Source organism: Folsomia candida, unplaced genomic scaffold (genome assembly GCF_002217175.1).
Source record: "Folsomia candida strain VU population unplaced genomic scaffold, ASM221717v1 Fcan01_Sc002, whole genome shotgun sequence".
Lineage (NCBI taxonomy): Eukaryota > Metazoa > Arthropoda > Collembola > Entomobryomorpha > Isotomidae > Folsomia > Folsomia candida.
This window is the reverse complement of record NW_019091194.1, coordinates 19,401,851-19,428,773: the sequence shown is the minus strand read 5'-3', so window position 1 is coordinate 19,428,773 and position 26,923 is coordinate 19,401,851. Positions and strand designations below refer to the sequence as shown.

Here is a 26,923-nt window from a genome sequence, read left to right as displayed (position 1 = left end):
TACTAAATAAAAATAATGCACAACCAAATTAGTATAAAAACTGTTCAAGTTTATATTGAAAATTCCAATTTGGAATCTGCTCATAATATTTGCTTGCTAAATTAACACATAAATTTTAACTGTAATTAATTATTTATGACTAACAATTTTGACACAAGACCATTATTTAACTTACAAACTTAAATACATTTGTAATAATTTTAGTAAACAATTTTTCTCATATTACAACTCAAACACATGGCTTTTAAATTTATTACTACACCTGATTGGACAGATTTAAATGAAATCACATAATGCATGACTAACAATAATGGGATTGATACAAAATATTGATTGTAATTATCTGTATTTTTTATGAAATTGTTAATTATTGTTGAGTTGCTTTATATGGCTGAAAATTGGACGTTGAGAAAGTGATGGGCTGCAGATTCTCGGCAGGCCTGTAATCCTTGAAGTTGTCGATCCAGTCGGCAATTCCAATGGTATTATTATTGACATCAGTCGTCGATGATGCTGCTTGTACAGCCAACTCCTCAACATTTTCTTTTGGTTTTTTAGCCTTCTGAAACGTACCCTCGTCCCACTCCAAACCGCAAAAATCTGCACCCTCATTAGCTTCCGGGATTGGTGTCAATGAGCGTGGACGTTTGTTTCTAAAATCGATTAAATAGTTAACTAACTCTTCCGTGTTCATACCAATCGATGGATGGGGTCCCATCGGCAATTTGTACATCCTTGTGCCTTCGTCGAACACAAATTCCGTCAATGAGTGAAAGCGATACTCTCCGCTCTTGCTTTCAGGGATAGGAATGGGATCAGACCGATTAAACTTGGCTCCGTCCCAGCGGAAAGGCACTGGACAAACAACACCGTCATCTTCTTCGTCATTTTCAACATCTTCATCTTCTTCTTCTTCTGCCATCAATCCTGCAACTTCTTCGTCGATGTCATCCATTTGAATATCATCAGTTGTTCCTAGCTCTTGTTTAGATTCTTCTTCTTTAGTTTGAGACGGGGTTTCATCATTGAGCACATGGGGATCTTGATTTTCACACTCCGCGATCTCCTGCTGATCCTGATGAGACGGAGCTTGTTCAATTGTTGATGCAGGAATATCTTGTTCCGGTGAGGTAGATGGTGCAGACGGCTTGAAGGGTCCCTCGATAAGCTCTGATGAGGTATTGTTGTTGTCACCTTGGTCGAAATAAGGCACACCCGCCTCAGGCTGGTCATTAGCAGACTCCAGCATTGGATGAGTGAGACCTTGACCCATTGTTCCCAAGTTCCAAAGTTCTACTAAAATACAAACGAAAAAATTGTTCAGTCAATGAGAGGAAAAAATCTTGACAAAAATAAATAAATCAAATATCACATGTTCAACTTACCTGTAAATACACTTCAGTCAAGTCGACCTCACCCACTCAAGTAATTCTCCTGCCTTCTGATAAGGTGACACGAAAGTTCGAGAAATACAAAATAGGAGAAATCCGACTGGAAGAAGAGGAAGACGAACGAATCAGAAGAAATCAGAAGTGGAATGAACGACCGAGTCGTCTTCTCCTCATCAGCCAGAGATGCGAGAGAGTGAAAATCCAGAGAAATGAACTTTTACGTTCTCAATTTTCCCAATTTCCAGTATCCTCTTCTTCTCTCACAGGTCAATCACCCATCCATCTTGGACACTTTTTTCACCACTTGGCATACATAATATTACATTGTATTGACAAAAAATGAGAATTGCATGTCCCAAAGGTTATCTAAATAATTATGAAAATACAATTATGATTTATACTTATCTTATATATGTATGTACTATAATCCGATAACCTCGTGAATCGATTTTTTATTGCAGAATACGATAAATAATCCCGTTATTTAAAAAAAGGTGAAATATAATTTATGATTTAATTTGCTATGCGTGTACCTCCCACTATTTGACACATGGCTCATCGGAGATTCACCACTCCCACCCATCACCGAGTTGTAGTACTGGGCAGCCACGGCCTCCTCGTGTCGCTGGAGCATGGAGGGGTACAATTTTTCCGACTTGGTGGATCTGTGGTAATTAATTCAGTTTCAATTAATAAACAATGAGAAAGTGTGGAGAATTGTTGATAGGAAATCAGTTGTTCGATTGGTCAAGGTAATTTACAGGGTAGAAAAGAAGGGTAATCAGAACTAGGGAAGACAAGACAGTTGGAGGGTTACCTGGGGAAAGTCCGTTCTCGAAAGTGGCTACTTTTGGTTCCAAAAAGGATGCAGAGAAATTCAGAGAAAGAGTTAGGTCATGCACTTATCATTAAGAGAGATGATAACATGTACGAGTTCATTACAGGATAAATTTACAAGACAAGTTACAAAGACTGTTGCACTATACGTAATAATTATTATATTGTCATTATATAAATATTGTTAGTTTTCCCTGCTTGCTTATTCATACCTGATGCTGTTGCTTCTGTTCAGTCTCGGACTTTGCGAAGGGCTGGCCGCTGCAGTTTGTCCGCAATTTGTCCGCGCCTGACTCAAGGTGTGTGACCGCGCGGCCTGCACCTCGCCGCGGAGGTTGTGCTGCACCAAGGAGGCGGATGAGCTGAGGGACTCCATACTCTCAGCTTCTGTCATGCTTCCTGCTGCAATAAATAAGAGGAAGACGACGCGAATTGTACAAGAGAGACAAATAAAGAGACGTAACCATCCATACTTAATGTGCGTATCATAAATGGAAACAGGTTTCTTGTAGGTGATGCATTTGTATTCTGTCCAAATCTTGCAATCTTTTTCTAAAAGTATTGTGTACATCTGAGCGTTTCTTTCACTTCATAGATGCGACTAGTCCCATAAGCTGGTTGACGCTTGGCTTGTCACGAATATGTAGGGATGCGGCTATCCTATATTTTTCTACGTCTCAAATTTCAACTCGAGCAAAGTGTCTCACCTCGTGTCAAACTTTCGCTTTTTCCACCTTCAAATAAAACACTTCAAAGGTTTCAACTCTTCCCGAGTAAAAGATGAAAGAAGGAAAAGTTACTTGAGCGAAGGGAAAAAAAGTAATAGGAATGAGTTCTTCCTATTCTGATGCTTGGTGGTGTGATGTTTGTGTTTGTCGGCTTTTTCAGGACAAGATTTTGACGGAGACAATGCAATCAGCAAGTCCCACTTGGTTCGAATAAAAAGATGTTGCCATCATTTCACAATGTGAAATATTCTCAACTTCCTGACCCTACATGCATACTTGCTGTACTCAAATATTTTCAAATAAGTAGCATACCAGACCAGCAGGTAAAATATTGCCGTATGTTTCTGAAAGATTGCATTAGATTTCTAGCCTCTAGAAAAAGTTTACTTTGACTCGAGAGTAAAAGTGCTTATCTAAAATGCTGTGCTTCATCCAAGTAAAAATTCTACCCTAATGGAGAGAGAAAGCCGACAAAGTCAACAACTGATAATAATCATAATAATAATAAGGTAAACATTTTTGGAAATATTCTACTGCGTAAATGCTTACATGCATACATTCTCACTGTTAGCCTTTGGCTTATAAAATCTGCATGTGTAAACAGAATCCCAAATGAAGGGAAAACATGAAAAACTGTTATATATATTGTGTCATTCGGTATTCTAGAAGTTTGAGATTTGTTGTATGTATGCAGCAATCTATTTCCTTCCATAGCATGCGAATCCGACATGTGTAACAACTTCAGTCAAATAATACACATTCTCATGAAATTAAATTGTCGATTTTAGAAATTTGCATTTGAAGACTAGTGTGAGATGATGAATCACTGGAACATCAACCCGTCATCCAAGGGCATCTTAATATTATTCATGTAGTGAAAAAGAGAGAGTAGCAAACCTCCTCCCATCAGCCTGGTGGGTGCGCTGGTGATGGAAGACGCATACCCGGTGCTGTGTCTCATCCACGGGTAAGGTCCCGTCCCATTGTTATTCGGAGGACCCGTGACAGCTGGTGACGACAGGGCGTAGGCCTGTATTTCGCTGTAATTAGAGTAGCCTCCGGTGTCACTAAGTGAGCCATCATTCATCGTCTTGCAACTAAGATATCTCGACATTCTGTCTTTGCTTGCATTCGGTGTCCCATAAATCTGCTGGTTCTGTGCCTGAATTGCGGCAAGAAGGGCTGCATAGTCGGCAGCAGTTGCCCCCTTGGGCAAACTTTGAGAACCAAGGATCCTCTCTCGTAAACTCTGACTTAGCTGTGATGCCGTTGGGGTTGTGAGGGATAGAGATTTGTAGGCTGCGCCACTACCACCACCACCGCCGCCACCACTCCCATTGGTGGGGTCATACCGGGACGATGAGTAAGAACCAGAGTTCCTCGAAGACGCCACGGAACCGTATTCTGACTCTGGGTTTTGCTGTGAGTTTGGACCACCACTGCCCGCATAGTAGTGATGATGTTGACCAGGATAACCAAGGGATGAGTGACGCCCACTACTGCTCATCTCATGGATATCATTGGGCGTTTGTGTTCCACCGGATACTTTGACTTTGGTCCTCGTTTTAGGACTGGGTTGACCAATCGTGGCGGTAATAACGGCATACGGACTGGGATGGTGGGCAGCTGTTGGTCCTCCGGTTGCAATGGCAAGTGCAGCATGGGCGGCCTTGAACTCTTCCGGGGTCAACATTTCCTTCATTCCGGATAGAGACATTTTCCCATTGTTTCCGTACACGGGGATTGAATACTTTGTGTTTGAAACGGACGAGGAGTGTCCCCCACCTCCATTGAGGCCGGAACCACTGCTCCCAATCCCACAACCAGTTGATCTCCGGACGTAACCAAAATTTGGATTTTGTTGCTGGTTGGCAGACCCAGCACCGAAGCTTTGTCCCATTTTTGCGGAGTGACTCCGCTTCTCATCGACTGAGGGGGAGGACGGGGGCCCAATCCGATAGGAGTGGTCTTGCCTGTCTCGCTCTTCTTTTATGAGCCTTTCTCCCATTTCTCGGCCGTAGTAATCCTCCTTCAGCCCTGAAAACACATTACATGATGACATTACACGAGGACATTAACCACGGAGAGACGACAACTGAAAACTAAAGCTGTATGTATGCACTCTTATATTTTCAATGTACGTACTTCTTCTTCTTGAGGATGTACTCTCTAGGGTTGCCGCGGGTAACGGGTCGGGTACCCGTTACCCGCATACCCGCACGATTTTTGCGGGTACCCGTTCTCTGCGGGTAGCGAGAACTACCCGCACGGGTAACGGGTAGTCCAGTTTTTATTTAATTTTCGACTTAAAACAGCTCACAAAGAAAGTTAGTCCATTTACGAACAAAAGCACCAATTTATTATTTATTCATTTCAAATTTTGGCATTTTCCATTTGCCAGCAACTAGCGTTGATAGCGAGCGTGTGTTTTCGGAAGCAACAGAAGCCTACGGCAGCCTTAAATGCTTTTTATTCTTGGAAAATGCGGAGAAATTATTGTTTCTCAAGAATAACTTGCCTGCTCTGAAACATCAGTAATAACTTGACTTGTACTTGTGTCTTTATGTAAAACTGACGAGATTTTAATTTGTGCTTTGAAGGTGAAAAACTTGAATCGATTGAAAGCAAAAATTTTATTTGTAGGCAATTTCGTAAATGATGCCTTCATTTAAAATATAAATTTTAAAAATCAGACTAAAAATTGACTCTATTTTCAAATTACACAAGGATTGTCTCGCGAGTATATCAAAATATTAACGTCAAAGTCCAATTTTTAAGTACATGTTTTGCATCTTTTTCCTTCGCTGACGTTAACCATAGTTGACTTTGAACTCTCCCCCCAAATAGTTTTCTTTTAACGGGCTATTCAACAGAAAAATAAGTGATAATTCCTAATTTTTGGCTTGATTTTTCTATATAATTCGCTAAGAAATCACGGCATAGGCTTGAAAAGGTTCCATTGTAAGCCAGAAAAGTTTGGTTTCAGAAAAATCTAAGGTCATCTAGCAAATTATGGCATTCGGTACCTGCACAGTATTATATCTAACTACTGAACAACCCAAATGATCAAATAATTGATTAAATCAAATTTATTCTGAAGGTTAGTTAGTTTTAACTTAATTCTCGTAACGGGTAGCGGGTAACGGGTACCCTCACGGGTACCCGTGCGGGTACGGGTAGTTGTGCTGCGGGTAACGGGTCGGGTAACGGGTAGCATTTTCGCTACCCGCGGCAACCCTAGTACTCTCTACAATTTTACTCTGGTGGTGGTGAGGATGTGCATCCTCGTACAAATAAAAGTCAATGGGGAAAGTTGAAAAGAATTTTTAATAAATAACCAAGAAATCCTTGTCCTGAAGTAGAAGTAAGTACGCACAATGCACATAAATGCACGAAACACTTGTACGTACAAAGCTAAATATTTGCTGCCTCTCTCCTGTAACAATATTTATTCCTTCTTTCCTATCCCGTTGTGTCAAATAAAACCAAGTTTGTGCCATGCACATACATATCCTGTCCACTTTACCTCAAGAAATGCGTGTATTTTATGCAACACCATGAACCGGGGAGGAATGTACACGCGGAGAAGGAGAAGGACGAGGCGAGGAGGGTGAAGAATGATGAAGAAAAGAAGAAAGATCTGTTCCGGATGGAAATAAACTTTCCTTTCACGAAAAGGGAGAGAGACGATGCGAATGAACGAATTTTTCCAATCAAATTAAATCAATCAGGAAGAGAACGGTTTTTTGTTTGAGTTTTGGAGGAGAGCGCTTGTTGTACCCTACGCGTGCCAGGAAATGATGTTCACACTCACTTAACCATGAGTAACATGAATTAAAAACAGAATTTGGTAACGTGTATGTAAGCAAAGTGAAAAACTAGGGAGCAATTCTGAGATGAGATGAAATTGTCCCTTTTCTTCGATACGAATGGAGAAGAGAGAAAGTTGTCTTTCACGTCAATTCCAATCCGCGGATGGTGTGGTGGCCGCTGTTGGAGCGTCATTTGAATGAGAAACTCACCAATCATTCCCTTATTCTTTGCTGCCTTGAGGTCGAGACTGTTTAGAGACCGTTTGTGCGAGGAGGGTCCAGACGAGAGATGCTGCTGGGACAAAGAGTAGACGACGGACTGAATCCCATTGTTGGCTCCACTGCCAAGAGGAGAGGATGATGACACGTTGCCGGTGGTGTTGGTGCTCCCATGATATTTCACCCCCCTCGAGGAGGAGGAAGACTGCTGGTCCGGATGTCCACCACTGGATTTTATCTGAGAAGATCCGCTTAATGAAATCCCACCGCTTTCTTCGTTCGATCTGAAAGTTCCGACAAAAGAGAGGAATAAAGAATCAGTCGCATTATTATATTCGCAGGCTGTAAAATACAAAGAGATCGTTTCTTTCGAGAGATTTTCAGGATTGAATACATTTTGCGATGGACATTGGTTTATTTATGCGTCACTGGAAACGACCATATTTTACACATTTAGTAAATACTGAAATGCAAATTTAATGATATACGTCGTTATACTCGTGCAATCAGAGTGCCAATTAATTCGACAATTCCGTCTCAATCTTAAACAATCGAGAGTTTATTAGGTCCCGTGGGAATATGGGAACTTTCTCCGGTGAGAACTTCATGCCATACGTTGAGAGCACATGAATTCATGAGTAACTTACTTTGCGGCCTGGTAAACTCTCGCATCCGCCGGACTTTTGGAACCTGATCGACGATTTCGGGAACCAACCACGCGGTAAATGATGCTTTGAGGGTCAAGTTGCTTGTGAATCTCTTCACAGACTAGTTTGTTAGCGGCTGCTGCAGCAGAAGAAATGCTTTCACCATCACCACCGCCACGCTGTTAAGGCAAACAAATAAAGCATCCACGACATTATTTGCTTTGTTAGAGGAGGAAATTTTTGGTAGTATTAGATACTTAACAGAGAGGCAAGATTAGTTGGTTAAATACGGCAGTAGTTAGTTTACCTGGAGACTAGCGTAAGGACTGGATAACTCTGAGTTGACAGAGGAGCTCGTCAAATCAGTTGGGATTTCATTTAGGTCTGAAATTCCGCTGGAGATTGAACTAGAATCGTCAAAGCTGTAAAGGAAAAGGTTAAAAGATTGGTTGTTAAAAGACATTTGTTCCGGTTAGTTGGACGTAGTTGTTGTGTAGCAAAGAGGGATTGGATTGAGAGAGGAGTAATGGTATAATGCCATGTTATTAGGTAATGGATTATTTACAAGAGTTATAAATTATTACGAAACCCAACCCCACACAATTTATGTACATATTGCAATAAATAAACATCAAGCAACATGTATAAATAAGTCGTCACATTGTCATCTAAAACTAAGGCTGATACAATATATTTATGTATAATGCATGTGTACCGAGGTCCGTGATGTGCACGTGCTCAAAGTTATATTTGTACCTAATGGACACTGAGCGTCTTTAGAAAATAAACTCAAACTATTTTCGAAAACATCTCGAAACTTCGAAAACATCTCGAAACTCGCAGGTAAGCAAACACAGTGCAAAAAAAGCCAATATTTTCTGTCGGATTTTCTATTTATAACTAATGTGCACTAGTCCGAGTAGAAGAATTGGCGAGGGAACCTCGCTTTCTGAGTGATTCTCTCTCTACGATGATGACGCTTGGACGAAATGAAGGAGGCATTTGAAACCTGGACATTTATCATCATCCGTAACAAGAGATACTCGTATCCTGTTCTGACGGATAATAATTCTTAGCAAAGTAAAACAATTTGACACGACAAGAGACAACCTTGAAGAAGAAAACAACAACCTGTTATTTACTATACTTTCTCCTCGTCTTTTCTCCTCCGCAACTTCACATAAGAATCCAGCAGCAATTTCTCACTTTCACGCTTTTTTTATCGAAAAACTCTGACCATTAAGGTGGAAATGAGGAATGCTGTTGTATTTCATTTCATTCGGAAACAATGTATCATTTCCGTTCGATTTATATTCCTTGCTTCAATTGCTATTGTACAATCTCCTCACAAGTCTGAAACTTAGTGATCCGTTGCAATAATGGGGTTGGAATAAGGCACGATTAATTTGCCAAGACTTTTCCCTTGTGAGAGTAGCTTTTACAAGAAAATACTTACTTAAGTAGTATGCAAAACTAAAAATCCAGCTACATTTGGATCAAGATCGTCAGGTGCTTGTTAAAAAATTCATGCGACCTCGACTGCTTTCTTCCCAATTTCCCTCTCTCTCGTTTGGGTACCACACGCTGAGAATGCGTATTTGCGATTGTATCGAACCACCATAAATATTGATGAGGAGTACTTAATGTTGTAAATAATGTATGCGGCAGAGAAAGTGGCCGCCGTTTTAAGATAAGGCCAGCCAGACAGGCCACCTACGCCTTGTGCATATGTACGGTTCTTGCATCCATCTCCGTCTCGTGGTCAATTAAATTTTTAAGGTTCATTGAAAATCCGGTACAAAGTTTGAAGTCTAAATAACGCTATTGTTCAGAATTTTCGTGCTCCTTCGTCTCTGCCTAATTAAAATTTGAGGAATTCAAAAGACACTTCATTTCCGAATTTCATTACTTCATTTTCTTACTTTGCACATCATGTGGAAAGTTGGAATAGTCCATTTTCTTGCCATTATGATGAACAAGTTTTGTTGTTCTGCTGTTCTCCATTTATTTCAATCGTGTCGCCGCAGCAAGGGAAAAGAAAAGTCAAGTGGATGCCGACTTCTTCTCGGCGGCAGTAAAGATTCGACCAATATTATTATTTCCAACTTTCCTATTTCCCTTCTTGGACTTGGCCCAAAGGGTTCATTTCGTTATCTCTTTGTTGATATGATACGATATGAAAATGCATCTACATACAACACGATGGGTTATGCGTTATGTTATTGATGCTTTTTATTACGGATGCGGAACAATGCGGTAGTCAGTGGTTGAAATCATCAGCCAAACTTGAACAATCCTACGTTTTGACAGATAGAAATTCCGTTCTGAATAAAACTTTGAATAGGATGTACATTTATTTTATCCCTTCAAATTCAGCAGGTCGGACAGAATTAAAGTTGAAGGCTTAAAACTTTAGATATTAGATTTTTGAAAAGTTTTACAATAAAAGTGGTTCTCTGCTCGTCCCCGTGAATGGAAATATTATGTTGTTGAGTCAGTAGTTAATCAGTTGTGTAATAATAACGGCGACTGGATTATGTCGATACTCATCGTAGTAATAAACTTTTATTGGCGAGACAGCCGTGAAATGCAACACTGCCCGTGAACAAAGTAGAGGAGAAAGTTATTAAATCTTTCTCCGTCAATCAGCCCAGGAATACAATGGTAAGTAATACGAGACCATGGTCTGGGCCGAAAACTGGAAAACCAAACCAAACCCACCCACCAAGCAACTTTCCAAAGTAAAACTTGAGGTAAAACTGGCAAGAGTTATTATTACGAGCTATATTATTTATCATCATCAGTTCGTGATATAATATCTGGTTAACTATTAACGACGTAATATGCATTCCGTCGAAGAGCAGAGTTTTTTAAGGTAATTAATGCCAACAAAGTGGAAAGTTTGGCGAATAATTTATTCATTAGGGAACTAGTTGAGAAAGCGTATTGTCGAGTAGACAGCGAAGTTTTCCCTCGGAAAACATATAACCGTAACCATTTGTTTTCTAAACGTGACAAACAATGCGATGCAAAAAGGGCGATGTGAAGTTTAAGTAGTACTAACAAACAGTTGTTTTTTTCTGTTGAGTAAAAAAAAGAAGAGGATTTTGTGGAAGACAAGTCAATAAATAATAACAAGGGAAAACAAGCCCCTAGAAACAGCAGGTTGCTACGTTTTTCGAACCGAATCGTTTCGGTGAAAGTAAAGTAAGTCGACATGCATAGATAAAAATACGAGACAGGACAGACACCTACTTAGATACTCCTCCGTCTTATGGACTATCGCATCTTATCGTCTTAACCATCTTTGCCTATGTACATACATGTATTTACATGTGTCTGTAAAAGGAACTTATTTATTTACGAGGAAAGTATTTATTATACGAAAGATAAGGTAACTTGCTTTGTAAAAATGGAAAACCAGTGGCTGTCTGTATTTACGCATGGATGGACGAGTGGGCAGGCAACAGGGGAAAGAAAAAAAATCCCATCTAGCGCTTCGTTGATTACATATTTACTCGTGATAAATTTGTGCAACGTTTAGCAATCTACTTTTCCGTCAGTTTTTCCAAAAAAAAAGAGTTTGAGAAAGAGAAAGAGAGAAAAATAAGACGCAGCAGAGGTTGTTATATACACTTTAATAACGTGCTTACGTAGGTATTTGTATGTATGGTTAGGTTATAAACTTTCTCCGGGTGGTGGGAGGCTACACCACAATTACAGGAGGTAGTTGCGGATTTCTACCAGTAAATGGGTTCAAATTAACAAAACTCTTTAAATTATGAACGGCTTATTCATAACCATAATCTGCACATATATCTTTCTAGTCAGAAAAGCTTATTTGCATCGCAACTCGGAACAATGAGTATGAACTACATACTTGCATTGGCAGTAAACACTGCTGAAATAGCCACCTACCAACAGGAAAAGCTATGTGTACGTATGTACAACTACTACGAGAATGAAGTGCCTTGCATAACATTAAACTTTATCATCCATTCTTTCACAGCTTTGGACTCGATGGGATGAAAATCAAGTAAAAGGAGCGAGTAAAACTCCCCCGACTAAACATCATCCATTCTATTTTGAGTGTGTCATATTCGTGCATTGTGTTTGGAAAATATCCAGTGCCATTTCACGAGCGAGATGAAAGGTTTGCCCGCTTCCGTATTACTTTCTCTTCTAAGAAACATGAATCAGATGGGATTTTCCCAGGAGGACCTGCCAGCCCAGCACGAAGCACAAGGAAAGCAAAACTTACCAACTTTGTTCTCAAAACAAAACCCCGGTTGGTCTCTCGTACGTACGGCGGGCGAGGACGCTACGCACGATATTGACATGACGAGTACTTGACTCTCAACAACTAATCCTAAGCAAGCAAGCAATTCAGAATGAATCCAAATTCCGCAGAGTATCCGCTATCCATCTTTTAAGAAATAATACTGATCGACTTTCTGGCTGAACACTGCTCGAAATCTTTTATCGGGAGGAATGCAAAGCAGCCGGCTTGACTTCTTATTCACTCGCTCAGATCGTTGAGGAAGCCGCACTTTCTCTCCAACCACCACGAGATTCGAGAATACAATCATCCAGCCAATGTACCAAAAAGTTCTTACTTTTCAGATCTCCGGCTTAGAAAATGATCAGCTTTTCCATCCCGAGTAAAAGCTCAGGAATTCGCAGCATTGTTTCTTTCCTGTATCACTTTTCGCAACAAAGTCTGAGTCGAGCCAGTGGAAAATTCCGATAAACCCCAAAAACTGGTAGAATTCACTACTTCATTTCATGAATGTAGTCACTCACTATACTCTGATTCTCAGTTCACAACTCTGTTCTTACTTTCCTTCAATCCAATCACTTTTGCGAAATTGCAAACCAAAAATTCGATACGGAATTCTTATCTGGTTCACCACTGGTCATCATCTCTGAGTTTTAACACATTGCAGAAATGAGAATTGAATACTTTTCACAAGTTATGAAGAATTCTACACTTGTACTCGAGAGGAAATTGCAGATTTGCGAAATATAGGAAACCATTCGAAACTGCTGGCGTTATTATGGCGAAGGATTAACAGAGCACGAACCAGGCGTCCCTTCTTGGTATCACACACAACGCAGGCAGGCAGGCAGGCACCCTCACTCACTCGATTCCGTCCCTGTTTCCCCAGCGAAGGGATAGTGTTGACTGTCAACATTGCCTTTGGTTCATGTGGAGTGGATTTCCTCTTTGCTGGGAGTACGGATCGTGGGGAATATTCCGGGCATTTTTACCCAGCACATTCAGTTTGAGAGTAAAGCTTTGGAGGGTAAACGAGGAGCAGACTCGAAACTTGCGATCGATGAATTAGGGGTTTTCTCTGCCCAACGACGACTGCCATCCACCCCAACCAACCAGTTTTATTACTCACGCTCTTTCTCCCTTCGTCGTCTCCTTTCTTTCTCAAAACTAAAGCATCCACTAACCTAAACCCCACCACGCTACAAACCTCCCACCCATCCATCCATCCATCCACCCATCCATAACACAACAAATGACTAGTTTGGCCCAGCAGAGTGTGGATACGATACATGGTCGAAATCTCACTGTGAAGAGAGAAGTTGAATCAAATTAATCGGTTAATTTATCCATTTACTTGGAATAAGTAAGACAACGGGTCGTTGGCAGATGAAAATTCAATTAGTTCCTCATGGTCCGAAGAGTGGCCAACAGGGACGCCGAGAGAGTAGGCGGCAGGCAGATGATGAAGACTAGCTCGTTCGAGGACTGGTTTCCAATTTAAAATCCGAATAAATAAGGGAACACTGCAGAGTTTCAATTTATGGCTGGGTTAGGTTGCGAGGTGGGTGAAAAAGCCAGATGCAAATGTGCTCCTGCATACATGCATATGTACGAGGAGATGAAAGCTATTAGAAAGTCGGACATAATCTAATGACTAACTTCAGCCTGGCCAACTGCCTCGTGGTGGTATTGTGCTGCTCAATTATCTCTGGCGTTTAGCCGATTAATTACTTACTTATACACAAAATTGGTTCTTGGTACGGGAGTCGGAGAGCAATATGGGCGTGGATGACGGAGTGAGTGATTCGAGACATTAATTCCAGCAGGGATAATAAATAGGTGGAGAAATATGGAATTGGGTGTGGAAGGAAATGTGACTCGAGTTGAAATTATTTACAAATTAGTGAACTAATTTTCCGGTTATTGGATATGCTTAAATATTGTAAATATTTGAACAATAACCGGTCTGTTCTTTATTGCAGTTATAATTTATATTCAAAATTGCATATTTGTCAAACCCCGCAGTTTTTAGTGCAGCTCTGTCTTTTTAGAATTTTTCCCAGTTGGACCATTATAGTTGACATTAAAAAACACGAGATCATGACACCCACCATCAACGAAGAGTATTTAGCTGGGAGGAAGCCTTAGCTAAATATAATAATAATAATGCTAACGTGACTACTTTCACTATTCACTTTCACTAATCCTGCCGTCTTGGTCGGGGTGGATTTGCGGACTGGGATAAAAAACATCTTGCCACATGCCTATCTCATCCTGACATCCGCACAATTCCAAAGAATTTAACCAACTTTTCCGCTCTAATATCATTATTAAACTGCAAACTCGACAAGACAAGTTTCCCATTCGGGCAAAGCCCTCACACACCCCACAATTTCTACTGCACGGACTTTGCTGTTTTGTCGTCTGCAAAATGTAGTCTTGAACATGAATGCACTGCTGAGACGGGCATGTAGCATGGAGAGGGAGCGATATTGGATGAAAAAGCATAATGGGCACGACTCTAAAGAAGAAACCGATGGTCTGGGCACGTACGTCGTCTCATTTCTTCGTCTCCGTGCTCCTTTGTTGGAATCAAGAAGATTATTAAAATATCAAAATGGATGGAGCTGACAGAACGGATATGCAGATGTAATTTGGAAGGACTTTCTTCCTCCTCTTTTGTGCACACCTGACATGCCAAATTTGTGCAAGGATCACGTTTTACCTATCGTTTTTACCCAATCTGACGGATGGATATGCATGGAGGAAGTTAAGTGATTGGCAAATGACAGAAAGATACATGTAAATATGTAGAACGCAGTTTCTCCAATTTGCATTATATTTACAATCCATCCATCCATCGGCCTTGTTCAAATCAGAGTTCGAATTAAATCAATTTCTACTCTGTCACTGACTGAGTCAAGAAAACTGGGAGAAAGTGACAGCAAGGTGATCGAGATGATTCTCGAGATGTGTGGAGCAAAAGGAATGAAAGGATCATGTAAAAGCTAAGCTCGTACTCCGTTAAGAATTACAATCTCTGTGAGAGATTGAATTTATTGAAATAATATTATCCCTTTTTTCTCACCTATTTCTTATTTCTATGCGAAATATGGTATGTTTTTGAGCATTCTGACGACATTCAGAATAGAAAATTTGAAATTTGGTTTAAATGGTACAGACAAAAAAGGCCTGTCCATTTTGCCTCAAAAATTAATATTTCAGCGAATCTATCACCATCAAGGATGAGATCAGGATCGAATTCTAATATCTACACAGACTTGTTGAGGATTTAGAGTGTACTTGATTCAAATTAAATTTGTACGCGACACATTGTGCAGAATCTACAGAGTAAGAAGCAAACCCATATTTTAAATGAGAACAATGCGACACGGAGGAGAAGATTGTTCATTAATAATGAAACATGATGGTTTAATCCTGCTTGACATACAATTCAAGAAACCTTTTACTTTGTCTTGAAAGTAATTGAAAATAAGTGGATTTTCGACACGAAGGTGGATAAGAAAGGCGATAACACGATTGGACTTAATGAACTTTTTTGAGATTGCGAAAACACACACTGGCCTTATTTTGTCTTACTGTGAGCGAAATACTGCGTATCGACGGATGGAGCCATACTGATCGGTGTAGAACCTCGTCGTACACTTGTTTTTCAGCGTCGATTTTCCAGGAATGACATCACTAGTGGGAGAATTGGAGCTTCCAGGAAAAAAGCTGGGTGGTTGACGTTCCTCTCGTCGTTGGATTAAATTGGAAGAAGAAGTGGATTGGGATTCTCGAGTGCGAAGCACTTTTCGGCTCATCTCAAATCACATCACCACACAACCTTCGCTGACTAACTCTCACTTTCTCCCCATTAATAGAATTTGCGAGGAGGTGACAGTATGAGAACAGCACGCCACGAATGGATCACATTTGGAGAGAAAACTGATTCGAGTCAATACCGACCGTGGTGGTGGTGGTGGAGGTGAAGTAGTCACCACTCTGAAATCCTTCAGGATTCTCAAAACTTGTCAAAATCTACGGAATTAAATTATCGAGTTTATCTAACTCTGATCCTGACCGAGAGAGAAAACAAAATCGAACTTTTTCACGATAACACCAATGTAAATCCGATTTATTATAATAATTAACCTCTTCTAGACGGATATTTCCGGTTTATTCGCTAAGTAATTCTCCTTCACGCACGTACAAGATTGCGAAATGTTTGAGAACTGCTTCACTTTCCGCACTCCTGCAGGCAATGTTTTTCTCAGAGAAATTTTGTGACTAATCCTGTCCGAACGTTCCACCCACCCACCCACGACCCACCTCGACACGTTCGTACGTACGTACGCATGTATGTATGTACATCTCACGAAACTAAAATAGTGTTTACGGTGGTTTGGGTACTTTGCAAATTCGGTTTGGCAATCCATCTACTTTCTCCCCCTTTTCCACGCTGCTCTCTCACTATGACACGGCATGGTACGATGCACCCTCACATCATTTCCCTTCCCTCTCCAACCTCTCCCTCAATTCGCGAATATGAAACAATACGATTTACATTTCCAGGAAAGCTTGCCGCACTTTGCATCCATCCACTGCTGATTTCAATTTCAGAACCTGACTTGTCCCGTGTACACAGTGTACCCCTTACTCCTGATTAGCACAGGTAAGTATGCACAGAATTTGGAATTATCTCTGACTCTCTGCTGGGTTTCACCTATTTCGTTTCGTTTCTCCTCCATTATTTCTCGCACGAGGAGACAACAGGCAGCTCGGTGCTAATTCAAGGCATCTGCTGGATGGATGGGTGGGTAAGTAAGTAAGGTAAACAGTAATAAGTAATTATGCCAGAGGGGATAGTAAAGTGATGAAAGTTTTGATGTTCATTCCACCAGCGGTATAGAAACACAACACACCGCCACCACCACCACCAAACCGTGTCACATTAACTACGGGAGCTGATAATAAATATGCCACATTGCGGAAAATGGGGTGATTGCACAACATTAAGGTAAACATGATGAAAATTCATGTGGCAGAGTAATGGATGGACAAATGTGAGGTGTATGTAGTCACACAGCAGAGCAGACTAAATATTTCAGGAAGAATAAAATGTCAATATCTAGGCTACATAACAATGATAACAACAAGTTGTACCCGTCTTTCAACTCGAAGCTTGGCAAATTTGGAGTAATAAAGGACCGAATATTCTGAAATGTAGCAATATGTGCGACAATGAAAATGAATCTGACCTGTCTTCCGGTATGAGGCCGTGCTTGTTGTTGTTGTTTTGATTTATACGGTGAAACGAGGACTTGTTCCCGGAGGAGGTTACCTCATTCTTATAATTTGCTTGGTGGCGACGGGAATAACCGGACTCGGAGAGATATCCGTCGTTGTTGCTAGACCGATTCCCATTACTTCCAGACATGAGCAAATCTCCGTCGGAGAGATATCCTGTAATTTTAACGAGATTAAACCTCAACTGTAGGGGAGTAGATTCCCTTAAGAAATTACATAAAACGAAGTAGCAAGCAACACTACGATTAAGAATTAAGAGAGGACTCAACTGCGTTACGTAATGCGGCAATCTTTTCTAAGAAGCAGGAATTCATTGGAAAATTGTATACTCGGGAAGAGACGGGAATTTGAGACAAAGCAGTGTGTTGCGAAAGTATAGATATTTTCTAAGAAGCAGAAAAGCATTAGAAAAGTGTACATATACCCGGGAATTTGAGACAAAACAATATGCTGCCAAAATGCAGTCACGATCTCTATGAAACCCGGGTGAAAGTACGACGGGTAAAAGTGAACAAAGAGAAAACGATTGGGAAAAGCAAGCCGGAAAGTTTGAAAGCGTGCCGATGGAGGGCAGACGCGTAGTCGAATCGGAAATCTGGCTTCTTTTAACTCACCCCCAGCGTTGATATCGTAGTTGTCAATCTCAGAGTACTCGTTCTCCCCGACGGATGCGGCATACTGACGATTTCCATACTTGACGTTTCCACCACCTCCCCCACCACCGTCAGTCCTCATGAGGCGGACAGGGTCGCCGTACGGGTTAAAGGGACGGTTTAGGATTCTGCCATTCCCGTTATTGCAGGGACCTGTGAGACCACGAGTCAATATTGAAAAACGTGTCGGGCAAATCTCTCAGGTCAGGTTTTCATTAGCATATTCCTTCCATTATTGAACTTAATTGTGTAAGAAATGGAAAATCATGTATGCATACATTTTTCTCCGCTTTCACTCTGACGTAGATTAAGAAAGGGTGAAAGCTCGGTGAAAGGTGAAGGGGAAAAAAGAACTAATCCACCCAAAATCCTAGTTCTGATCCATGAATGACTCAATATTTTCCCAACCAAAAACAGCCATAGGCAAATAAGTAGAACCCCAAGAAGAAGAGAACAAGAGAGGGAGAAGAGAGCACATGTACACCATTTGAGCAAATGTAATCGTATCAGAGACGACGAAAACAGAAAAATGTCATCTTGGTTTGATCTGAGCATCTTTCTGAAAGAATGCACGACTAAATCCTCTCCGTATGTACGTAAGTAAATAGCAAGGAAGGAATAAGAAGGAAGGGGTGATGGGATTACTGCTTTCTTCCTCTCTCCCTCTGAACCCAAGGCATTCTTTCCCAGCTCAGGAGAAAGCAGTACATTTGCCTATACAACAATTCATTTGATTCCAAATCCGATCTCGAATTGAAAAGCACAAAGCTAATGAAAATCTCAGTGTTTCCGAGGAAGAGACTCGTAATGAAAATATTCTGAACATACCAATCCTTCCGAGATGAATTCCACCCCCGCTCACTCCGCTGGAACTCTTGGGTGACAAAAATCCGGGGGTTTGATGTCCACTGGGAGGACTCTTGATGTACTCGTAGGTCATGGGCTCCATCGGAGTGACGTTGAGGAGCAAGTCGTCCTCGTCACATTCTGGAATTGCTTCATTGTTCCCATTGTTTGGAGACAAGCCTCCGACGCTTGGACGGTTACTGCTCGCTCCGGAAGAACCACTCCGCAGTTCGCCACTGCTGCCCAGGTCCCCCGCGGAAGACGCGCCGGAGGACGATTCCAACGCGCACTTGTTCAAACTTCCCATCGAGGAGGAACCAGAACCTCCAAAGACTGACATCGGGCTCACTTTCGTGCTCGGGCCACTCTCATCAGTGATTATTAGCTCTCTTCCTTCTGACTTGTTGTTTGTGGCAGCGGAAACGGAATGAGTTTGGGCTATCGTCATGGAGCTGGTAGCATTCGAGCTGGCCAGACCGGTGGCTGTGCTGTTTGCTCCGTTTTTCATGGGAGAGTTTGCAATATTTTGCTTCTGTTGGAGGAGTTGATGTTGCAAACCTTTGGCAAGAATGACACTCGCTTCAGACGAGTTTGAATGAGATGACATCTGAGATTGCGATAATGACTGGGACGACGAGTCCACGCTGGACACGGAGGTGGACGTGGACAGGCTTTGCATCGGAGCCACCATTGCTATCGTGATGGATGGGTCGATAGGTTTTGTGGTCGAGATACCACTTTCCATCTGTGGTTTGTCATCTTCTTTTTTGGTCGTCATTCCTCCTCCACCTGCCTCGGAAACATTGCCTTTCGCTTTGGAAAAGCTGGGGGCTGTTGACGCTGGTCCAGGTTTCAAGTCTGCGGCAGAAGCAGGCGAGGACTTGTTTGTTGACTCGGCTTGTTCCAGAGAAGGAGTAGCGGAGTTGGTGTCATTACTGCTTTCTCCCATCCCTCTTCTATTCCTGGTTAGTGAAGCATTTCCAAGAGTTGGACAGTCTTTCAATGCCTCTCTTGACAGCGAGGTGGAAAGAAGTTTCTCCTCCTTGATGTTCGATTGACTTTGTTGCTTGGAGGTGCCTTTCACTGCCGCGGTAGGTTTGGGTATTCCCGTATTATTCGAACCTAGAAGACTGCCACCGTTGATTGAAGACATGGAGGAATGAACACTATTGTTGGAACCAGCAGAATCCAATCCGTTGGACGAGTGATGGTACGGATGTAGCAATTCATCCCTCGAGTTGCTCGCACTGCTATTGTTCGTCACAATTAAACTGTTTCGAGTGGGTATTCCCGTTCCTGAGAAGCGATTCCGGTTATCTCGACTGTTGCTGCTGGACGGTTTAGGTTGTCGTAAGAATCCTTGACCACCATTCGTTGGAACACTACCACCACTTTCACCACTTAACTTTCCCCGACCCTCCTTACCCCCACCCCCACCACCACCACTGCTAACGTGCTTCTCTGGTTGTTGAGATTCTGCGGAAGATGAACTGGTCCTTTGTTGTCGGTTGGGAAACCCTTTCCCAGAGGAAGAAGCTCCACTTGGTCCCGAATTTACCTCGCCGTCCTTCCTCGACGACTTTGGTGACTGGTGATGACTGTGATGATTTTTGGATTCTTTCGAGTTGGAGTTGATGGCCTTTCCAATCTTTTGGCGAAAACCTTTGATTGCGAGGCGAGGAGTGGAAGCAGAGGAGTCTCCAGATGGACCGACGACGGATGATTGGGGAATAATGGACCCGTTATATCCTCCGAAATGATCTTTCTCCCTCTCGTGGTAAATTACTCCTCGGCCATCCGCGGACCCTTCGCCCCTAATTTAATCCAATAAAATTTCATTGAGGCGCATTACTAGGGAATGGAAAACACAATAAAGTACACAAAATCTCTCATTGGGCGGACACGACAGGAATGTTATGAGGAGGAATAAATGAGAGTCCTCATTCATTCACAACTTTTGGCTTCATTACGAAACCGAACTCGTCGTCATTAAAGGAGGAGAAGCGTAAATTAATACAATCCTCGTAAAACAGGGGGAGAACGAATACACGTTGGGAACTTGGTGGTGGTGAAGAAGTTCTTACGTTTTACTGTCGCTGCAAAGACTCACGGACGAGTCGGACCTTTCTGACCTCGCTGAACTGAACCCACTCGAACTGGAAGTTCGTTTCGAACCTGTAGACGCTGACGGAACACAAAATTCGGCATAAGTTTTTATGACAGTTTGACTGCACTCAAATTTCATGCTTAAATACAACATAATTTTTTTCCTACTTTTCAACTTCTCGCTTTTGTCCTTATCCTTGAAAAATTTAAACTTTTCCAGCATGGACGAGTTATTTTTCCCATTGACCCCACCACCCGGTGAACCATTGGACGACGCACTGGTCAAATTGGAAGAGTGGATGGAAGCCGAGGTGACGGAACTTTGTCGAACGGATGACGAAGATTTGTTGCTCGTGGAAGGTGATGGTCCCGCAATGGAAGAGTTTCTGTGGAAAAAAGTGAATAAATCATACCGCTTTGTGCGAGTAATTTGTTAAATATTCTACAAATTGGAGGGAATCACGCCGACATGGATTTTCATTCATATTTGAATCGCACTTTTTACAGATTCCTGCCTTTTGAGGAAATTACAAGGAATACAGTGTCACCGGGGGGTTGTCGGATTATTGTGTTGAGCTCATTGATCAATGTGAAACTAACTAATTCACTCGAAAACCCAAGTCCATTCCACTCCACTCTTTCCGGCAATAATTTACGCACCGGAATCCTGCAAGTTTAATTAAGTTATCGGATAGCGATGAAGAGGAGGAAGTGAAATGGAGTATAGGACTCACTCTCGGCGAGACATTCACGCACACACGTTCACGCAAATACAGGATGTCCGTAGATTATATGAACACTAGATTTACACGGGTAACATGCGAACGGATGATCCAATTGGCGCCAAATTTGGCAAGCACGGACTCGAAGGTCATGACTACAGCTGTGCAAAGTTTCAAATTTCTATCTGCAAAGCTGGCCCCAAAAAGTGACCCCGAAGTGGGGGGAGGCGTAAAAGCGGTTTCCGAAGCTAATTTGGCCGCGGAAAGTGCCCAAACGATTATCCAAAAATCTGAAACCCATCTTATCGTGTCCCTCATATATCCCTTCATCAATTTTGCAAGAAAACGATGGTAATTAGTTAAATCCGACCAATGTACATTTAAAAATGCATACCCCTCAAAACGACGAATTCTCTCACCCTCAAGCAAAATGACTGCCTCCCTCTCAATGAGAATCCTCCGACCAAGCAAAGGTCACAACACAATCCCAGATGCCTCTTGAACACGTTAATCGTGTTATAAATCACAACTTTGAAAAAGGAGTCCTTAGGAAGGCGAAATTCGGAACACTAAAATTATCCAATGTTGTAAACAAAAAACTAGCAGTTGAAGGCTGTTTGAAGGTCATGTTGGAAGTACAAACTCCGGATTTGTCGTCACATTGACCGGGGCACTCTGCTACCTTCAAAACTATAACAGGATAAAAATAATTCGCTTCAGAAACGACCAGAAGCAGGTTTCAAACTATGGGTCTGAAAAGAAGGAAAAGCTGTCTGACTGATTTCTGGTGGTTGGTGCAATGACGGACCATGGAGTGCTAGAATTGATACCTGTTGGGTTTAATGCAAAAATTAACTCGAAGCACTTTATGGAGAGTGCTTTACAGACGTTTTTGGAGGTCAAAATTCGAACGAAGCAATTTGAGGAGCTTTACAAAGTTTGCATCCATAACGATGCGGCATCTTCACATACTGCTTGGTTAACTCAGCATTACGCCCAAGATTTATAAGAAAGAACCGGAATGACCTCGACATCTTATTCCGAGGTCCATATTCAGTAATCTGACACGGGTCAGATGGATTTTTTCAGGTTTGGATGCCTGAAACAAAGCATTTTCAAGAGGAAGTCATGAACTTTGGTTGGGCTTTGGAAAGTTCTAAATCAAGAATGGGATCTTGTCTCCCCTGAAACGTCTCAAAATGTGTTTGGAAGTTGGAAACCAAGACTCAGACTTGTTGCTAGGAAGAATGGAGAACACATTGAGATCGTTAAAGTAATTCACAGTCATCGTGTTCAGAAGTTATAAGATAATTCATACTGTTCATATAAACTGCGGACACCCTCTGTATCAACTGGTTCTCAAAATTATTATCGTGAAAAGCACACCGAACGCTGTGCTGGGCTACTTGGTAAACGAAAGTAATCAAAGATTTGCTCAGGTCCTCGAGCCAGAGACGGAGGCAATTTAGCCACAACTACTGAGTGACTTATTACCACGAGTTGTGCCTACAATTCAAATCCATGATCCAACCAACCAACCGGTCATAAAACTAGTCGGAACTCGAAGCCCGAGAGAATTATGGATGTAGTACACAACTCTCTCTCATCCTCACTTACTTAGCAAAATTATGCTGTCTTTCAGGCATTTTTTTATACAACGACACGCTCTTGCCGCACACACTAACTAATGTGGTTTTGAGAAGGAAGGGGAGGGGAATAAATAAAATTCGAAAACGGTACTTACTTGGCATTATTGAGATGCTTCTCATGGAGTGAGGATCTGCAGCTGGAAGGGGCGGAGGGGATGGACGAGGAGGACCTTGGCGTGGGGATGAACGAGTGTGCCAAACCACCACCACCACCGGAAGGAGAACTCGACCTGGAACTACTCCCCGAAGCCGGCTTTGCAACCACTGGAACACTTCCTGTGGAATAAAACGTAAAAAGAAAAGCATGAAAACTCGTGGGAGAAAATGCAATTAATCTTCATCAACATCAGATCTCCGTTTTCTCCTTTGATTACAATCATCATCATCATCCCAACTTCCACATCGACCAAAAAGAGGAAGGAACAGAAATACATTATCCCATCGTCGTGATGATGATGATGGTGATGTCGTGTAATAATTTCAACCCTTGTGGATACCCTGCTTCTCTCTCGGTGAAAATTTAAGTTTTAACTTCAAGCAAGTCAAAAAGGAAATGAAAGTGAGTTTTTGAATCTCAAGATATATAAGTTTTGAAATCGAAATCGAATGGCACTCGACCATGTACAATTTGATATCGAGTAGTCGAGTAAGCAAGATTGAAGAAGCGAGATAATTTATTCCTTCTAAAAAAACTGAGTCTAAAACAAACATTTCTTAATCTCATTTTTTATCAAATTGTCAAATAAACGTCAAGAATAGTTGAAGAATGTTTTATCGACGTGGATGTGCACCCCGTTTTGGAGCAGCAGCAGCCATCACTTGATGCACTTGTCCATAGTTTGCTGCTTGTCCAAAACGGAAGATAAACGACAACTCTTGTCCCCCATTTCAATTTCCTATGAATGAATTTTTAACGCGATGGAACACCACCACCACCACCGCTGGATTCCCCATCATCTCGATCTAACCCACCCACCCACCAATCTACAAGCACGTATGTAAGCAAAGTCTACTTGAGAATTGTCATTTGTTTGAGAGGAGAGAGGTTTGAGAAAGCAAAAGCACGTCGAGGGAGCTAGGTTGTCGTCCCATCTGACTTTGGCCATCTCCACTCTTTTCGTCATTGTTCTTCTTGGGTATCCAGCCAGTCCATAAAATGCTAATGCAACCCTGCTGCCTGCACTATCTCCTGGTGGATGCATGCAATTACGCACTTTCTCCTAAACAAATATGGGGAAAGAGCAGCAAATGATGGGGATTTATTTGCGTAATCTTTCCTGCTTTCTACTTCTACGTGTTGGACGTAATGAGCTGCAATATGTCTTTTGTGAAGTATGCAACGACGAGGGTGGAGTTTAAATATCTAGCTTTAGTTTTATGCAATGCCTACTTTTAAGTGGAGTACATTTCTGTAACGGCAGAAAATTGAAGTGCAATATTTTTGAGACAAGAATCGCTATATGTACAATGACATTAATCACTCTCATTAAAACGCTGGTCGTCTCGTAAGTCACGTAAAGTCGACCCATACAAGGTGCGAGATTGGGAAGAAGGAAGAAATACAATTAATTCGGAAAGATGGGCACATTTAAGATTAGCTCGATTCAATTCAAACCACATTACTTGTGCAGGAAGAAAACTTGGTTTTATTGCATCATAGCGAAGAAGAAGTCTTCTATTTATGAGGTAAAACAACACAAGCACTTTTTTATTAGAGTATTCTTCCTAACAAGATTCATGAACCCTGTTGTGTGGTGTCTCTCTCTTCCCGTCAGACTTTATTACTGGCTGAGACTTTGTCTAATCAGTTAAAGTTTCCGTGACGTATCATGTTAGTTAGTTGAGCACAAAATCAGCAACTAATATCACAAAAAAGGGGTGAATAACGCGTACAAAAAGTGCACCACGATTCCCAGGATAATACTCCAGTTAGAAACAATTTTACACGTTTATTTATCTACAAAACTCAGGAACTTTGCACACACGTTTGAGAAGAAACACAATGTACACACAAACACACACGGGATAAATTATAAGAATGAGATTGAATCCGATGATAATTCATCCACTGCCAAAAGCGCACTGTTCGCTCACTCAAGTCTGACCAAATCTTTTATTGTAAGTTCAACAACAGTGAGCCATGCAACTCTCTTATGCACGTATGTACTTCTTCTTATGCTAAAAATGCAAACCATTCTTACGAGAAGATAACAATATGTGAAATCACTCCGTCCGCTGAACTGAACCAACAAACCAAGCAGCCAACAATGGTCTTTGATCTGTCAAGTGCATTGGTGAGTTTTCATGTAATATGATAATCACTCATATCCTCCGATCCAACTGCACGCATTTATTCCTCCGCAGACTCACTTAAATGCAGCCTCGTAGATATTTACTTTCCGTTTATTAACGATATGTAATAATGAAAAACTGGATTCCACGCGCATTTCAGCCACAAATGGAATGGAAGCAGCGTGTGAAACGAGTGCGGTGTGGTTTAGTCTAGAATTTAAATTATCAATCTCCACGAAAACTTAAGGTTAGGTCAGACACGGTTTTTACATAAGTCAGCCTGCACTATTGGGATTGACTCCTAAATAATAAAATGAATTCAATCTAATTGTTCAAGATTATCCCTCGCATGAAGTGCACACACCTCGCAATTCACTCCACCCTGCTTCAACAACAATGTGACTTACTGTGCACTTGAGTATCTCATCTGAAACGACGATATTTTATTATTATTGCTTATGTGCCCACTACGTAAAACAAGCAACATCATCACCATATCTTGCACGCCGAGATGAGAACACTGCTGCGAGAGACAGGCCATGATTATAATTTCATTCCACGATCACTGCTTGGTTGTAACGATATCGTTCCTTCATCGTGGAGGATTTAGTTCTGCGTACCCATCCCAGTTTCTATCATCATCAAGCCGTCATATTATTATTATGCGAGTTTTACTTGCTCTAAACGCGACATAAAAGTGCATGCCTCTGGCTACACACTTCTCAACTTACAATTAATTCTACAACAAATTGGGTTTAAATCGAAATGCTTAAAAGTAAAATTAAACTACTCGAGTCGCAGTTTTCTCAATCGGCTGGATGCTCAGCAGCTTTGAAGAAGTAAGTAGTTCTTATGTTTTGGAGATGGCAAATGTGGATCAAGTGACACTTCTGGCTTATCCTTTGAGACAGCGAGTCAGTCAGTCAGATTCGATTTCACGGCTTGTGAGAGGAGTGAAATTAGAGCGAACAGAATGAATTTGCTTTAATTTAATCCGTTATTATCACACAGCCGAGGAGATGAGGCTGCTTGTCAGGGAAGTTTGATAAAGATGTAACCACTCCCAAGGGTTAAATTGGTGTAAAGTAAAGGATATGGTTCCTGGGATGATGATGATACGGCAATGTTGGTTAGTTTTGGGTGTGATGAGGTTCTGTTTAATTTAGGATGTGCGGTAGCCGTATCTGCTGCTGGCCCACTTTTCGAGTGAAATGTATGAAATTAATGAAAATTCCGATGCGACGCGTATCATGAGTAAATAAATACGTGTCAAAACTTGGCAGACAACTTTTAAGGTAATTCAGATTTTTACAAAAATTGTCATAACTCATCATAAATACGACTCGAGGAAAAAACCACCTGCAACTAACCGCACACAGTTTTATTTAAAATGGAAATTTATGACATGAAAAAATCTCCATTTTTTCACAAT

General features: G+C 41.5%; 2 protein-coding genes across 13 annotated transcripts in view; both read right to left on the bottom strand.

Annotated features, from left to right (window-relative positions):
- The window catches only part of LOC110843569 (protein sickie), a 163,378-nt gene that overhangs the window by 55,323 nt on the left and 81,132 nt on the right, over positions 1-26,923 (bottom strand). For 6 of the 12 annotated variants that reach the window (XM_035848225.1, XM_035848218.1, XM_035848220.1 and 3 more), the window contains 13 exons: positions 23,295-23,475; positions 20,997-21,214; positions 20,807-20,906; positions 18,705-20,536; positions 17,838-18,029; positions 17,175-17,379; positions 7,942-8,056; positions 7,635-7,813; positions 6,979-7,271; positions 3,854-4,993; positions 2,441-2,630; positions 2,209-2,238; positions 1,925-2,056 (listed from right to left, as the gene is read on the bottom strand). In XM_035848225.1, the coding sequence (XP_035704118.1) occupies positions 1,925-2,056; positions 2,209-2,238; positions 2,441-2,630; positions 3,854-4,993; positions 6,979-7,271; positions 7,635-7,813; positions 7,942-8,056; positions 17,175-17,379; positions 17,838-18,029; positions 18,705-20,536; positions 20,807-20,906; positions 20,997-21,214; positions 23,295-23,475 (4,807 nt within the window). The remainder of the gene's footprint in view (positions 1-1,924; positions 2,057-2,208; positions 2,239-2,440; positions 2,631-3,853; positions 4,994-6,978; positions 7,272-7,634; positions 7,814-7,941; positions 8,057-17,174; positions 17,380-17,837; positions 18,030-18,704; positions 20,537-20,806; positions 20,907-20,996; positions 21,215-23,294; positions 23,476-26,923) is intronic. The other 6 variants (XM_035848229.1, XM_035848219.1, XM_022089536.2 and 3 more) reach the window with 4 other exon arrangements.
- LOC118434506 lies at positions 51-1,779 on the bottom strand. Its single transcript, XM_035848232.1, has 2 exons — positions 1,386-1,779; positions 51-1,296 (listed from the first exon to the last, which is right to left on the bottom strand). The coding sequence occupies exon 2, from the start codon at positions 1,271-1,273 to the stop codon at positions 368-370; it is 906 nt and encodes a 301-aa protein (XP_035704125.1). The 5' UTR covers positions 1,274-1,296; positions 1,386-1,779; the 3' UTR covers positions 51-367.

Coding starts and splice junctions, on each gene's coding strand:
- LOC118434506 (XM_035848232.1), bottom strand. CDS start 1,273: ATGGGTCAAGGTCTCACTCATCCAATGCTGGAGTCTGCTAATGACCAG.